This window comes from Sinocyclocheilus rhinocerous, unplaced genomic scaffold (assembly GCF_001515625.1).
Source record: "Sinocyclocheilus rhinocerous isolate Xijiao unplaced genomic scaffold, SAMN03320098_v1.1 scaffold2138, whole genome shotgun sequence".
Lineage (NCBI taxonomy): Eukaryota > Metazoa > Chordata > Actinopteri > Cypriniformes > Cyprinidae > Sinocyclocheilus > Sinocyclocheilus rhinocerous.
The window spans coordinates 231,418-246,738 of NW_015656024.1; the positions used below are offsets into that span (position 1 = coordinate 231,418).

General features: G+C 35.7%; 1 protein-coding gene across 1 annotated transcript in view; it reads right to left on the bottom strand.

The window, feature by feature from the left end:
* Positions 1-7,363: 7,363 nt before the first annotated feature.
* Positions 7,364-15,321, bottom strand: part of LOC107719273 (low-density lipoprotein receptor-related protein 8-like) — a 128,226-nt gene continuing 120,268 nt past the window's right edge. Inside the window, exons 18-20 of the mRNA XM_016526666.1 lie at positions 14,367-14,615; positions 10,435-10,503; positions 7,364-8,072 (exon numbers count right to left, since the gene is read on the bottom strand). Coding sequence (XP_016382152.1) covers positions 7,741-8,072; positions 10,435-10,503; positions 14,367-14,615 — 650 coding nt within the window. The 3' untranslated portion in view covers positions 7,364-7,740. The remainder of the gene's footprint in view (positions 8,073-10,434; positions 10,504-14,366; positions 14,616-15,321) is intronic.

Genomic DNA, 15,321 nt, shown 5'->3' on the forward strand with positions numbered 1-15,321 from the left:
TACCGGCAGGGGTTGTAGGTGGGGGGGGTGAATGTACAGCGCTCTCTCCCACCTTCAATACCACGCAAAAATGGCTGCCCACTGCTCTGGGTGTGTGCTCATGGTGTGTGTGTGTGTTCACTGCTGTGTGTGTGCACTTTGGATGGGATAATGGGCACGGGCGATCTGGGCAGCCGCCCGGGGCGGCATTTTTTCATGATACATGGGGGGCGGCACGAGCAGTTAAAAAAATAATAATAAATCCTCTGCGCCGCCGCTGCGAAGCGGTTTTCTATTATCTATCTGTGTTTCAGGAACACAGAATGATCAAGTGTTTGTATTAAATAACATTCACAAACATTAATGAATGTTTTAAAAATATATTGTTCACTCACTGTAAGATGTTACTAGATCTAACATTGTACATTAAAGTCTATACAGGAGATACAACTTGACTGTACTTTTATTTAATCCAAAATGTGTTCATATTTAATTTTAAAGGGCTTTTAAAACCTGCTAGAGATATTCAGCCAAGAATTACGACAAACTTTTTCTGACGGACTGATATGGCATAAACACTGTTAACCATACATTTGTACATTCTCTAACATGCATATTTTGGTTACACAGTTAATTTAAAAGCCTCTGGTGTGTAAAAATAGTAAATACCATTATGTCCTCCTGTTTTTTACAGTAATAAAAGTTATAGGAGCATTAAATAGTTAAAGAAATAATTTTGAACAAAATGAACAAAATTCATTCGAATCGAATCTAATCGTGAAATCAAAATCGTGAATCGAATCGAATCGTGAGTTGAGTGAATCGTTACATCCCTAGGACTAAGTAATCTCTGGGAAGAACCAGGAGTATCACTTTTCAAACGAGCATGTACCAAATAATCTTTTAAATTTCTTGAAAGTCTGTACACAATTAACGGAGGATGCTGGAAGATAGAACTCAACCCAGGGTCAGAGGATAACAAGTACCAATATTTTTTAAAAATCGATCTCATCAAAAAAGACTTAGAAGAATGAGTTGTAATAAAGGTCTTTCCAAAAAACACGTTCTGAGTTGTTAAAAAAGAAAACAAAAAAAGTAAAGAAATGTTCGTTTACCTTTACTTTTATTACAACTCATTCTTCTAAGTCTTTTTTGATGAGATCGATTTTTGAAAAATAGCCATGGAAAACAGCAAACAAACTGGGTCAGATATCGCAGATTCTACCCGACCTACAAAGGCCTTGGCATCCATCTAGAAAGCTCTATAACAAGAGGCATATTAAATCGAGGATAAATCAATTCAACAACTAAGACTTGTTGCCTTCCATTGTCAGTTGCGCTCATTCCTCTTGCATGACATGTCCTCAATCTGGCAACTCACGTGAGCGTCGAGTCTGAGGAGGATGGGCGGGAGAAACACGATTTTGAATTTGGACTGCAGTACCCATTTCAACCACTAGCTGTCAATATTAAATACTGCACCTTTAAAGGGATAGTTCACCCAAAAATGAAAATTCTGTCATTAATTACTCACCCTCATATCGTTCCAAACCCGTAAGACCTCCGTTCATCTTCGGAACACAAATTAAGATATTTTTGATGAAATGGGAGAGCTCTCAGACCCTGCATAGACAGCAACGCAACTGAAATGTTCCCAGGTCCAGAAACATAGTAAGGACATCGGTAAAACAGTCCATGTGACATCAGTGGCTCAACTTCAGTTTTGCGAAGCTACTTTTTGAGCACAAAGAAAACAAAAATAACAATTTTTTCAACAATTCTTCTCCCCCGAGTTACGTCTTCCGCCAATTTAGAGATTATCATAACACATACACACACTTTCCCCTAAGCGTAAACAACGCTGATTACGTTGATTACGCTCTTGGGTACTCTCCAAAATGGCGGGAGACGTTACTCGGGGGGGGAGAATTGTTAAATAAATTATGTTATTTTTGTTTTCTTTGCGCTATATGTATGTAATTTCTAACCAAAGCACAACAAAAGATAATTAAAACATAATGATTTAAAAACACTTTTAATTTGACATTATTACAAAGTGTGCTTTTTAGTAAATTTCTTACATTGTAACATTGAGAAATTACAATGTTGTGGTGCTAATTTGCAAGATGCAAGTCATTTAAATTGAGCAGGCGTGCAGATGGCACTAGGGACGGGGGGGACATGACCCCCCCAGATTCATAGTGACCCGATCCGTCCCCCTCACTGTCTCTACGAAAGGCATTTATTAATCAGGGTTTCCGCTATGCACATTAGCCTAAGTAGTGGCGGCCCGGCCTGCCACTCCTTAAACATGCACTAAGCGATTTTTGAAAAACGCTTTTGACCGCAGTGTCTGACCGAGTCCCAAAACAAACGTGTAGCCAATCAGCACGGAAGGGCTCGAATTGGACGCCAAGGTTGTGCTGTTTCTTTTTGATAGGTGAGTAACATTGACTTTGCTTTGTTTCACACAACTTATCCGTGTTGGCTTTTGTTTCCTTGGTCCCCACCAGTTAAAAAATTCCATCTGCGCCCCTGGGTCTGAGAGCTCTCACATTTTATCAAAAATATCTTAATTTGTGTTCCGAAGATGAACGAAGGTCTTACGGGTTTGGAACGACATGAGGGTGAGTAATTAATTATATTAGAGAATTTTCATTTTGGGGTGAACTAATCCCTTTAAAGCCATATCTGTTAAAATTTCTGATATACTGTTTTTTGAGTGCTTAGTACTGCTTACATCTGAAGCCAAAGTGCAGAAAGCCAGCTGTGAAATGGCACATGTCGCATGAGTACTAAACCAAGTTCTCTTTTGCATCTTATTGCACTTAAACTGTAAAGTACACAGAAGGATATGTCAAAAACACAGAAAGTTCACATAAACAGTCAGTTGTATGTCTGTGAACGTAAAAAGCTGGGAAAGAATTTGCATGTGGATATTTGATCTGTGTAATGTGTAAAGCAGCATAATACTGTCTATGTTGTTAATATATTAAACTAAAGAAAAAAAACAGAAAATCACTCACTGCTCTTGAACGAATAAGTTTAGTAGTAGGTTTATAAGAATACATTTCTTACTTGAATGCTGATTTTAAATGCTCCAGCGAGGAGATAAACATGGCGGACAGTGTACAGCTCTTTCAGGGGAGGAGCTAAGCAAATAAGTCAAAGATCATTACCAGTCGTGGGCGGGGCATGTACCGATGTGACGTCACATTGGAGTAGCCTAATACTTCCGATTTATGGGTGGAAATAACAAATGCAGTGGATGGATTTTTACCACAATTGGGTGGATGTGTACATTCACTGTGGACACATAATTAGTTCAAAAACAATATAAAAGTGAGTTTTGCATAATAGATCCCCTTTAAAACATGAATGTTGTTATGTGTACCAAAAATATTTAGTTTAATGAAACACCAAATGGCAGCAGATTTTTTATTCACTTTTATATCAATTTATAGAGAGACATATAAAGAGAAACATTTGAAATACAATGAGACCACTATGCCACAATAAAGTTTATGCAGTCAGAGATCAGACAGAATGAAATCAGATTGTTGGTAAAAATCACAAAACACAAAAAAAGCACAAAAAAAGAAAAACAAGTTTTGTGTTTGCAAAATATAGTGCAATAACAATGTAATTTAATTAAACTACTCAAAATATTCTATATTAAATCCTTAAAATGTAAAAATAAAGATCGAAATAAATTCAAAAAGTAAAAAAATACCAACAGCAAAAATTTATAATACCAACAGCACAGAAACACTTTGGCAGAATATATGATTTTACCATCAGAAAACAATGATCATATATTCCAAATAAATTAATTCATAGGCAATACTGTTATCTAAAATCTTATATACATTTTTACAAAGGTGTATCAAAAGTATTTGTATGAAAACATATTTACACATCGCATTCCGTAATCACATTACACACAGATTTAACTTTCACACCACAAATACATGCATTCTGAACGCACATATTAACATCCACACACACACACACACACACACACAGGATATTAATGCTCCCTCTCTTATGAGGGAGTCTTCATTTGAAATCCTAGAGCGATGCTCTTTAATATTAATGAGGTAACATCTGATCGCAGAATCTGTGAATGAACAGCTGGTCTTCCTGACCACCCAAATGAGAAAAAAAACTCCTTTTGTTTGACAATTTATTCAAAGGATAGGACACCAAAGACACCCTCATAATATAAAGTACAAGGGAAAAAAGCCTCAGCGAGTGAATCTCACGAAAAATGTTCAGGTCATATTTCACCCCAAAATCAAAATAAAGAAATAACAAAATGTATTTTGCATGAAAAAAAGAGCCTACTTTAAAGACCATTAAGATTTATTGTATTGTAAAATGTAAAAACATTTGGCCCTGGTATTTCTCACTCTCATGATTATCTTATTTTCTTACTATGGAAGCAGTGTAATTTTTTTTTTTTAATTTAGTAATATGTAAGTAAAATGTAATTATTTAAATGTATTAAAAATTACATTTCATGTTTATACATTATTTATACATTATTAAATAAAAAACAAACAAACAAACAAAATGTATATATATATATATACAGTTCAAAAGTTTGGGGACATTATGATTTTTTATTTCGACAGAAATGATTATGATTAAAAAACATAGGATTTCGTTTTGTATATTTATGTATCACTTTTTTCCACAAAAATATTAAGCAGCACAACGTAATTCAGAAACAATAAGAAATATGTCTTGAGCAGCAAATCAGCATATTTGAATCATTTCTGAAGGTCGGATCAAGTGACACTTAAGACTGCAGTAATGATGCTGAAAAATCAGCTTTGATCACAGAAATAATTTTCATTTCATAATATATTAAAATAGAAAACAGTTCTTTTAAATTGTAATATTACTTAACAATATTACAGTTTTTACTGTAAGTCTTGTCTTTCAACAGCTTTTAAAAAATCTTTTGAACAGTAGGCCTAGTGTGCATACATACAGTACATATTTCTTTGTGCAAAATATGATTTCTTTCTTTTCATTTTGGGGTGAAATGTGACTTTGGCATGTTTGGTAACCTGGACGACAAAAATCGGTCTCTGACCAAAGCCACTCTTTATGCATCACATCTTAGGTCGACCTATGCAAGTTGCATTTTATGCATTGTTACGCATTATTTCCCATTCCAATTATCATAACTAAGTGAAACCCTTCACCGCTCACACTCTCTAGTCTATACCATCTCCCTGAGACAAAACCAATCGTTCCCACAGCAGATGACAGAAGAATGCAGAGGTACCCCTTGTTAAAAACAACCGCACAAATAAATGTCCAGCATTTGGAATGTATGGCCTTTCAGAGCGTCTTTAAAGGTCGGTACATCTATTACAGTGAGGCATGAGCACTGAATCTGCTGAGAAGGCTGTCTGCACATATGCCAGTCCCAGACACTTTTTCCCCCAATGCTAACGTGATTCTAATGTGTTTAGACGTTAACATAGTGCTTATGTAACCTTTAGCTCGGCGCCTGTAGCTATGCTAGACCCTTGGGGCGACTATCAGCTAATGTTCTCCCCGTTTCTCCGCTCCGGAGATAAACAACAACATGAAAGAGAATGTACTGTAAGTGGGCGGCACGGCAAACCCGTTCAGCATGCGACAACTCCAATAACAGAAACAGACGTGTGAAACTGTGACATTTCATAAATTACCACTGGTTTACGCCTAGCGAAACGCAGCTCGGTGTGAACTGCAAGAGACCCCGCTGTGTAACGCACTCGCACTGACCCTCGTAACATCTATTCCGGCTCGGAGTGATTACGCTAGGGTTTGCTCCACTAGCCAGGGTACTCTGCCAATTTCAGTGTCTTGCCAAGTCGTAGCTGCAGTGCGGTGGAGCCCCACAGAGCCTCACCAGACAGTCGTGTGAATTCAAGGACAATGGCTTTTCATTTGCATGCGAGTGATGAATATACAATGTCTCTCTATGGAGTAAACACACCTATAAAAAGTGGATAATATTGATGAAACGGACAAAACATATCAAGTTTGGGAATATTTTTGTATTGATATCTTTCTTTGTTGGGTGCGTTCTAAGTGTAAACATCCTAGTATTAATTACTGTTAAAGTCAACATGAAACAACATTTGCAGCCCATTTTACTTTTATAATGCCATATTTCTAAATGAAATCTGAACATTTAATGAGGAAAAAAGGAGGGACTTGATTTTATGCATTGGGAATTGAATGGATCATGAAGAGCGGTCTCCATATTAAAGTTGTTAGTGACATTAGCCAAAAAATAAAAGTTGTTTCAGAATTCAGAATCAAGTTTTCTAATATTTTTTTTTCTTTGGAATCATATGCACAGATGAAACGCGTACTGTATGATCAAACATAGGAAAGTGAATAAGTCCTTTTTTTCATGTTAAAGGGTTAGTTCACCCAAAAATGAAAATTAGGCTGCGTTTTACTCACCCCCGAGGCATCTTAGGTGTATATGACTTTCTTCTTTCAGACGAATCCAGTCTGAGTTATATTAAAAATGGTCTTTGATCTTTCAAGCTCTATCATTGCAGTAAGTGGGTGTTGCATTGCTTCAGTCCAAAAGAACTTAAATAAAAAGCGCCCATCCATAAAAAAAGCGTCTCACACGGCTCCGGGGGGTGAACAAAGGCCTCCTGTAGCGAATCGGTGCGTTGTGATTATTACGTTTTGAATATGGATATTTTTCTTACAAAAACGCATTGATTCGCTACAGGAGGCCTTTGTTCACCCCCCGGAGTCGTGTGAGACACTGTTTTTTATGGATGGGCGCTTTTTATTTAACTTCTGTTGGACTGAAGCAATGCAACACCCGCTGACTACAATGATAGAGCTTGAAAGATCAAAGACATTTTTTAATATAACTCCGACTGGATTCGTCTGAAAGAAGAAAGTCATATACACCTAGGATGCCTCGGGGGTGAGTAAAACGCAGCCTAATTTTCATTTTTGGATGAACTATCCAATTATTATGTCTGTAATAGGTCAAAGATTATTAAAATAAAAGAGTTATACTGTATAATATGATACAGGTAAACAATTTTAGAAATGTGGCTCACTGTTTATACATTTTATTATTATTAAACAATTCTAAAAAAAAAAGTCATTACACCAAGTAGTGTTAAAATTGCTTGTTTGCCCTCGAGCCATCAAAGATCTACATTAGGAAGTGTTATTTCTGTAATTGCGTCTAATTTTTTTTGTTAAGCCTATTAAAAGGTACTTTATGATGTAATACATTGTAAATTGCAATCTAATTAATTGGTTAATTATGTAATTTTGGAAACTAAATGAAACACTGCCATGTTAGTAATAAGGATCAAAAACTGTTTCTCTCTTCAGCTTTAGTGCTGGACAGTTCTAGTCTAATAGACTAGATTCCATATTTATGTAGTAAATTCAATGCCAGTTACAGTGCTAGATTTGTCTAGAATTATAAGATAAATATAAATAATGCAGGTTTGAAAAGACTTGCCCTGGTGGTTCCAACCAGCAATAAAATGATGCTTAAAATGGACCTAAATGAATATGGGTCTGAAATGTCTAAACTTTTTGTTTAGTAATCAATCCAGCGTTTGCACTCCAGCGGACTTCAAAACCTGGGCATGTTAAGAATGATTCAGCTGGCTAAATGCCATTCAGTTCCTGCATAGCTTGGCAGCCACGTGTCAGTCCTGCTCCCTGCGGTCACAGTATTTCTAGAGTCGTCCTCCCCTTTCACTTAGTACTAGAGATGGTGGGCTGCTCTGTGTACCAGTGTGTGGCAGGGTCTGGTAAACCGGTCCCAAGAGGCAGAGCGATGAATGGTGGGCACGTCCCCGTACCGACTGGCGTCATGCCGACCACGGGCCCGGGGTAAGGGTGGTGATGGCCAGCGAGCCTGTCAGTCCGACCGATGTGAATCTCGTCCTCCTCTGTCTCTCCTGTGGTTTTGCGGTAGACAGGGTTGTCGAAGTTCATGCTTTTGGTGCTGTTCCTCCTCCAGTTGCGGTAAACGAGGTAAACGCCGGCACAAACCACTCCGAAGACCACTGTGGCAACAATAGGAACTGCATGTGTTTAACATACAGCCGTGAGGGGACATGTTAACACACGCTTGACTGGTGGTGGAATGACTGACAAGACAGCCAGTGTGACAAACAAAAACAGACAGACAGACAGACAGACAGACAGATAGATAGATAGATAGATAGATAGATAGTTAGTAGGGATGCACGATATTATCGGACCAATATCGGAATCGACCAATAATGGCTTTAAATGTAAATATCGGCATCGGCCCGATATGAAAAATTATGCCGATATGTCTTGCCGATAAGATGAATGCATTAACTCACATGTGCTCAGGGTGTGGTAGCGATTAGATCACGTCAGCATTGTGGCTCATTCTTGAAGCAAAGTTTTGCCTGAATGGTGATTGGATTCACTGTTTTGGATCACTGCATTTAAACTGAGAATGCATGTACAGAATGACGCGTTTGGTTTTATGATAGAGTAAACAGTAATAGCAGGTGCAGTGGCAGCAGCGGCAGCCTCCCCTGGGTCCTAATGCCCGCTCAGTAAGGAGTTTTAATTCCATAGGGGGCGCTGTTGGCCTACTTCTAATAAAATGAAAGCAAAATACACAAATAATATTTAGACTGTGTTTCTGATTAAATAAAGCAGTAATTAATGCCATAAAATCATGAGTATGTTTTGATTTAGAGGTCAGAAGCTATAGCTTACATGAAAAAACAAAAAAACACAAACACGACACTTAAATTAAATAATTTTATATATACTGATTTATTCATTATGTACTTCGCACACTGGATGAGAAGCGTTATTATAGGCTAATGCATTATAATTGTACCAAATCCTTGTTAATGTACTACATAAAGTCTGTAAGATTGTACATTTTACATCCTATTTTAATATTAGAAACAGTACTAATAATGCTAGTTAGATGCCAGGTATGTTATGAATTTTTTAAGCTAGGACTCTGGATAATTGATTTTTAGAAAAGAGATCACGGTTCTCCTACGATTCTGAAAACAAAACACTGACAACCAAACAAAATAATATGAGGTTCTGACAAAATGTTTTATTTCATGTTATGAGTCTATTTATAAATGTCTAAAATGGTATAAATTACTCTATTTAAAAATATTTATTATTTTAAATGAATTCACTATGTAAAATATAATTTGAAAAAATAAGTTTCGTCCAGAGTTTTTGATTCAGACATCAAATATTTTAACAGTCACTGGTCACCAACTGGCATAATGTAACATATACAATCTTTATTTAGTTCCAACTATTCCTTTTGATCGCGACTGCCGCAACAGAGTCTATATCCGGACTATAAACTTTTATCCCAATAAGTTACTTTTGTTATTATTTAATGTTTGCAACACAGAAATGTAGCCTAGCCTGCTGTGTAGACTGTTTGTGAAGCTGTTTCAAACATGAAGCTTACATGCTGAGCACTGCTCTCTCTGGATCAGCGGCTGTGCGAAAGCAGCTTTAAATATTCTGATATGATTGTGATTTCAAAGGTTTAATAGACATAGCGGAATCATTTAGGAATAAGATCGTGTGTGTTTGAACCGAGATCTCGATCTTGATTAATTGTGCATGCATATCAGCCTATAGCCTACGAATTTTCAAATGTCATATTTGTACCAGACCTCAAAAGTAACCTGGGCCCAGGCTCGGGCAGCCCCCCGCTTTCGCCACCCATGCACAAAACTATTACATAGCTTCAGAAGATTTGAAGTTTAGTGCATGAGTCAGATGAGACAGATCACTTTTATGGTGCTTTTTTGTTATTTTTATGCTCCTGTAGACTTCAGGTGCGGAAAAGAGCAGCATGAACATTCTACCTAACATCTTCTTTTGTGTTCCACAGAAGTCAGTCAGTCATACTGATTTGAAACAACAGAATTGTTATTGGTGAACTGCTCCTTTAAATTGGCTAGAAAAAGAGAACATGAGAATAGCAGATGAAAATTGAAACAGAGCAAAGAGGGTTGATAGGGAATGAAGAATAAGAAAGAAGGGCAAAGACTCCATACAAACTGAAACAGTTCATATCAATCAGAGGAAATTATTATATGGCTCTCAGAAATCTTTGAATGCTGATAAAAACCTAACCTAATAAAAATCAAATGAATCAAAACATCTGCTCTCTCTGCAATGCAGCAGGCTTGATTTTAGTCCGTTTTGTTGTATTACCAAGGGAATTTCTTTCTTGGCTCACAAACGCAATAGAGTAGAATGAATCTAAATTCATGCAGACAGCACACACACAAACTGCATCTCCATACAGCTGAGTCTGCTGCCCCAGCCTTGTAGTTACAGCATCGGTGAGCAACACTGGTGTCAAAATGCGCTCAAAATAGCACAGAGCAGGACCCTAGATGTACATACCTATGGGAATTACAACTCCAAGCACTGCCACTGTCAGATTACGGCCAAGGAGAAACAACTCATTGCCAGCTGGGGGAAAATAAAAGACACCTTCAGATACACAGTCACATTTGTTTAACATGTCAAGTCAAACATGTTGATGTAGCTGACTGACCCTTCACTAAGCCAACCAAAACAGAGTGACCAGTTGCAGCTTAGTGACTATTACTAGCGTTAGTGCAAGCTTTCAGGCTTTCTCAGTATGACCAAATGGATAAAAAGTTTGAAGGGAGGAGTAAAAGAGCATTCCAGTATAGGAACACTGTAGAAACACTGTACAACATTTTAAAATCCTGGCGAACTTTTGAAGCAAAGCCACATGAATTACCTACATGAGTTGTTTATAGGTTTTATCTTTATCTTAATGCATTTCTGATAGACAGCATTGATAATATCACAAATGGTTGAATTGTTAAATTCACACATATCACACGTTTTTACATTTGTATCACCTCTGCTATCATATAATGTTATTTCAGTTTAATTGAGATACTATTATAATTGTACTAATATTTTGAATTATAATTTGAAAAATATTTGTAAAAATCTGTCAGTTTTGTAGTGAAATACAAATGTACAAGTGTGGCTATTATTGGGTGGCTGGTGCACTACAAATCATGAATGCAGTTGAAGACGTGAAATATTATTTCCAAATATACTGTCAATGCGAGTATATGACACATGGTATGATTTCTGCTGGTAATCCCACATACAGTATACTCAAATCATTTCCGATGGCCTGGCACCTTCTCCCAGTGCTCCCAATCTGGGCCATTTGTACGCGCAATATAGGCTATACTCTCAAAATATTATAACTTTAATTGCTACGATTTAATACTCGCAAGTTTGACTTTATAATCACAATATTTTTACTTTATTCTCGTAATTTCGACTTTATTCTCAAAATATTTCGACTTTATTTTCATAATTTTGACTTTATTCTCAAAATAATTCGAACTCTATTCTTGATATATTTTGACTTTATTCTCGTAATTTTTACTTTATTCTTAAAATATTTCAACTTTATTCTTCTATAGCTTACATGGGGGAAAAAAAAAAAAACACAAACACGACACTTAAATTAAATAATTTTATATATACTGATTTATTCATTAATGTGTAATGTTATTTTTTAAACAAATTATGAGCTCTAAAAGATTTTCAGAATTTTTACACCTCTTTTGCTTTAGACCATTTACAAATGTTAAATCATAAAATAAAATGTTATGGTTACCACTGCATCTTTCTGAAAAAGAAAAAAAAAATGTAGTGATTAATATATAGTTTATTTATAGTTATTTTCAAATCTTCAATGTACTGTCATTATAAAATAACTTTATTATTGTTTATTTAATTCTAACAAATAAGTTCTTGATAAAAACTAACCAAAATGAAAAATAATTATATATCGGTATCGGCCAAAATGAGTTGAAAATTATCAGCATATCGGATATCGCCAAAAATCCAATATCATGCATCCCTGATAGATAGATAGATAGATAGATAGATAGATAGAGAATGGAATGGAATGGGGAGGCAAACAAGTGTAGAATTAAAGTAAGAGTTCACACAAAAATAAAAATTTTGTCCTTTACTTACCCTTAGGTTGTTTTAAACTCTTCCGTGGAACAAAAAATGAGAAGTTTAGTGTAATGTTCATGCTGCCCTATTACTCACACAAAACCTTGGATCGCAGAATGGACCAAAAGAAAGAATGCAGTTGAAGACGTGAAATATTATTTCCAAATATACTGTCAATGCGAGTATATGACACATGGTATGATTTCTGCTGGTAATCCCACATACAGTATATTCAAATCATTTCCGATGGCCTGGCACCTTCTCCCAGTGCTCCCAATCTGGGCCATTTGTACGCGCAATATAGGCTATACTCTCAAAATATTATAACTTTAATTGCTACGATTTAATACTCGCAAGTTTGACTTTATAATCACAATATTTTTACTTTATTCTCGTAATTTCGACTTTATTCTCAAAATATTTCGACTTTATTTTCATAATTTTGACTTTATTCTCAAAATAATTCGAACTCTATTCTTGATATATTTTGACTTTATTCTCGTAATTTTTACTTTATTCTTAAAATATTTCAACTTTATTCTTGTATTGCTATGACTTTATTCTCATAATTGTTACTTTTTCTCAAAATATTAAGACTTTAATCTCATAATCTTAGATTTTTTTTTTTTTTTAGTTTTTAACGTGGCACTAAAACGCGTCGTAGTATCCCTTTTTTTTTTTTTTTTTCTGAATGGCCCGGGAGCATCGGGTCCGTGTGAGGATGCGAGTCGCCGGCTCTTGATTCACTCAGTGGCCTGTCGTGGAGTGACTGGAGGCTTCGACCCTGATGTCAAGCTCTCAGTAGGGCTGTAACCGTCACCACCCTCGGCGTGAGAGGAAGTAGATTCAAGAGCTCTGAAGCAATGAAGGAAGTGTTGAGATGGCAACTCAGCTGGGCGTTAAACCACCCAGAATCACGGCGTCTCTAGTGAACATTCACTTAAAAGTCATCGTGTAACACCCTAAAACATAACATAGAGTTCCACAAAAACATTTCATTAGATAACCTGTATTTTAGTGTTATTTCTATACTATTATAGCATTTATTCATATTTTGAAAAAAAAATATATTTTTATCTTTTCAGTTTTTATTTTAATTTTAGGTTAAGGTTTAGTCATTTTGTTGTGTGATTTTGTTGTTTTTATTATGTGTATATATATATTTTTTAATTATTCATGTTTTCTGTGTATGTAATATTTATATGTTATTTTATTTCAGCTTCATTTCAATTAATGAAAATGGTTATTAATAGTATTAGACCTAGTTTGAGTTTTTAAGTTTGAGTTTTTCAGATAATATTTGTATTTTATTTCAGCTTTATTTTAAATTAATGAAAACAATTAGTAATAGTATTAGTCCTAGTTTTAGTTTTTAAAGTTTTTCTGGTAATTGTTATATTTTATATTATTTCAGCTTTATTTCACTTAATGAAAATGATTTTTAATAGTTTTTTAAGTGTGTTTTTCGGGTAAAATACATATTGTTTTATTTTATTTCAATTTTGTTCAAATTTATAAAAAATTATATTTAATTGTATTTTTTCCTAGTTTCATTTTCCTAGTTTCAAGTTTTTAATTTATATTTATATTTTATTTTATTTCAGTTAATTTCAGTTTTTTAACAGTAGTTATAACAGTAGTAATACGTTTTTCAGGTAATGTTTTATTTCAGCTTTATTTCAATAACTGATGATTTTATGTAAACATGAAACATGAAACAGTTTGCATATTTTTTTTTAAGTAATGTGATATATTTCTGAGTAAAAAAAGTTGAATTGGACTTGGGAATTGACTGGGTGGTAAAAAGTGTCTTGCACATGATGAATAAATATTAAGTGGCATCAGTGACATCAGCTGTAAATTAAAGTCATGCCCCAATGCTTTTTTTTTTTTTTTTCTCCAAAGATTACTTAAGTCTTTTCTGGATGCATATTAGCCATCTGGAAGCATATTTTCAAAAAATTAAAATAATATCCCGAGGTTGCAAACTCCATATTTCTTCATAAAAACTTTATACTGCATGCTGATTAGAAAGGTTGAACAGTAACCAAATCACGCTGATGGCATTTTCTCACTGTGCAAGCTGTTAGCTGGCATTTCTGATTTGCAGTTTTGCACTCAAAGCATTTCACGCCAACCCACATAATAAGTACTTCCACGTAATGAGCATATTTTGCCAAAAACCATTCATGGATATGAGTTCTCTGAAACACTCTGTAAGCTTTTCAGACCTACCAACAGTAACCAGGATGGCTTAACAAGGCTTAATTAAGGTTCCTCCTGTGCATGAAAGCACACAGACCCACACTTACAGTGAAGAGACAGGTTGCTCAGGCTGTCTGGTGTGGTGCTGGACACTTGTGTAGGGCTGTGCTCTGCTGTAGTGTTAGAGGAGATGGCCGGTTCTTCTGGGCTGGAGGTGAGGAGTGATGAGAGAGTGGTTTCAGCCATACTGTCGGACTGAGATGTCACTGCTGCAGATGACTCTGGTGCCCGGCCAGGCCCTGTCTCATTGGTGATGTTGATGGGGACAGTAGGTGTGACGGCAGTCTCATTTTGAACTGGTGGTATAATGACGGGTAAGAGGTTAGTTATAGGAAAATAAAATAAGCTGCATCAGTGTCTTTACCAACATTTTTCAAATATCTTCTTTGATGTTTAAAACAAAATTGGTTACAGAACTGGTCAAGACATGGTGTTGTTAAGGCCGTTTAACACTGAGCGCGATGAGAAAAAGCTAGACGAGTCGCCGACAAACGGTGCTTTCACACCGAGCACGAAACGATTGTTCGCCTTCTGCTAATTCACTCCTGCATGCTAGGTGGCGCCGACCAACAATGCATTTTTCCTCAGATATGTATCTCATATATGGATTTAACATCGTCCACTGCTCAATATACAGCATTAAATTAAGATAAACAAAGTTTGGTTCTACACCAGAAACACAAACTATCTATAATGCTTACAAGAAAACATCAGAAAAAATACATAGACGTAGCTACAATTAGCATCAAGCCACATTTGAAAATGTATGTAATTATTAATGTATTTGCTTAAAACCCACTTTAAACCATTGAGTGCTTGTAATAACTTCCGATTGTGATCTATAGTTGATTTTGATTCTAGAATAGGCAGACATGCACTCTTTGCAGGCTGTTTAATAACTCCACACTGCTTATTGTCATAAACATCCTTTATTGTTATAAAATTACCATGAGCTGCATACAAAACACATACAGAAAATATATCGTCATAATCATATGTCTA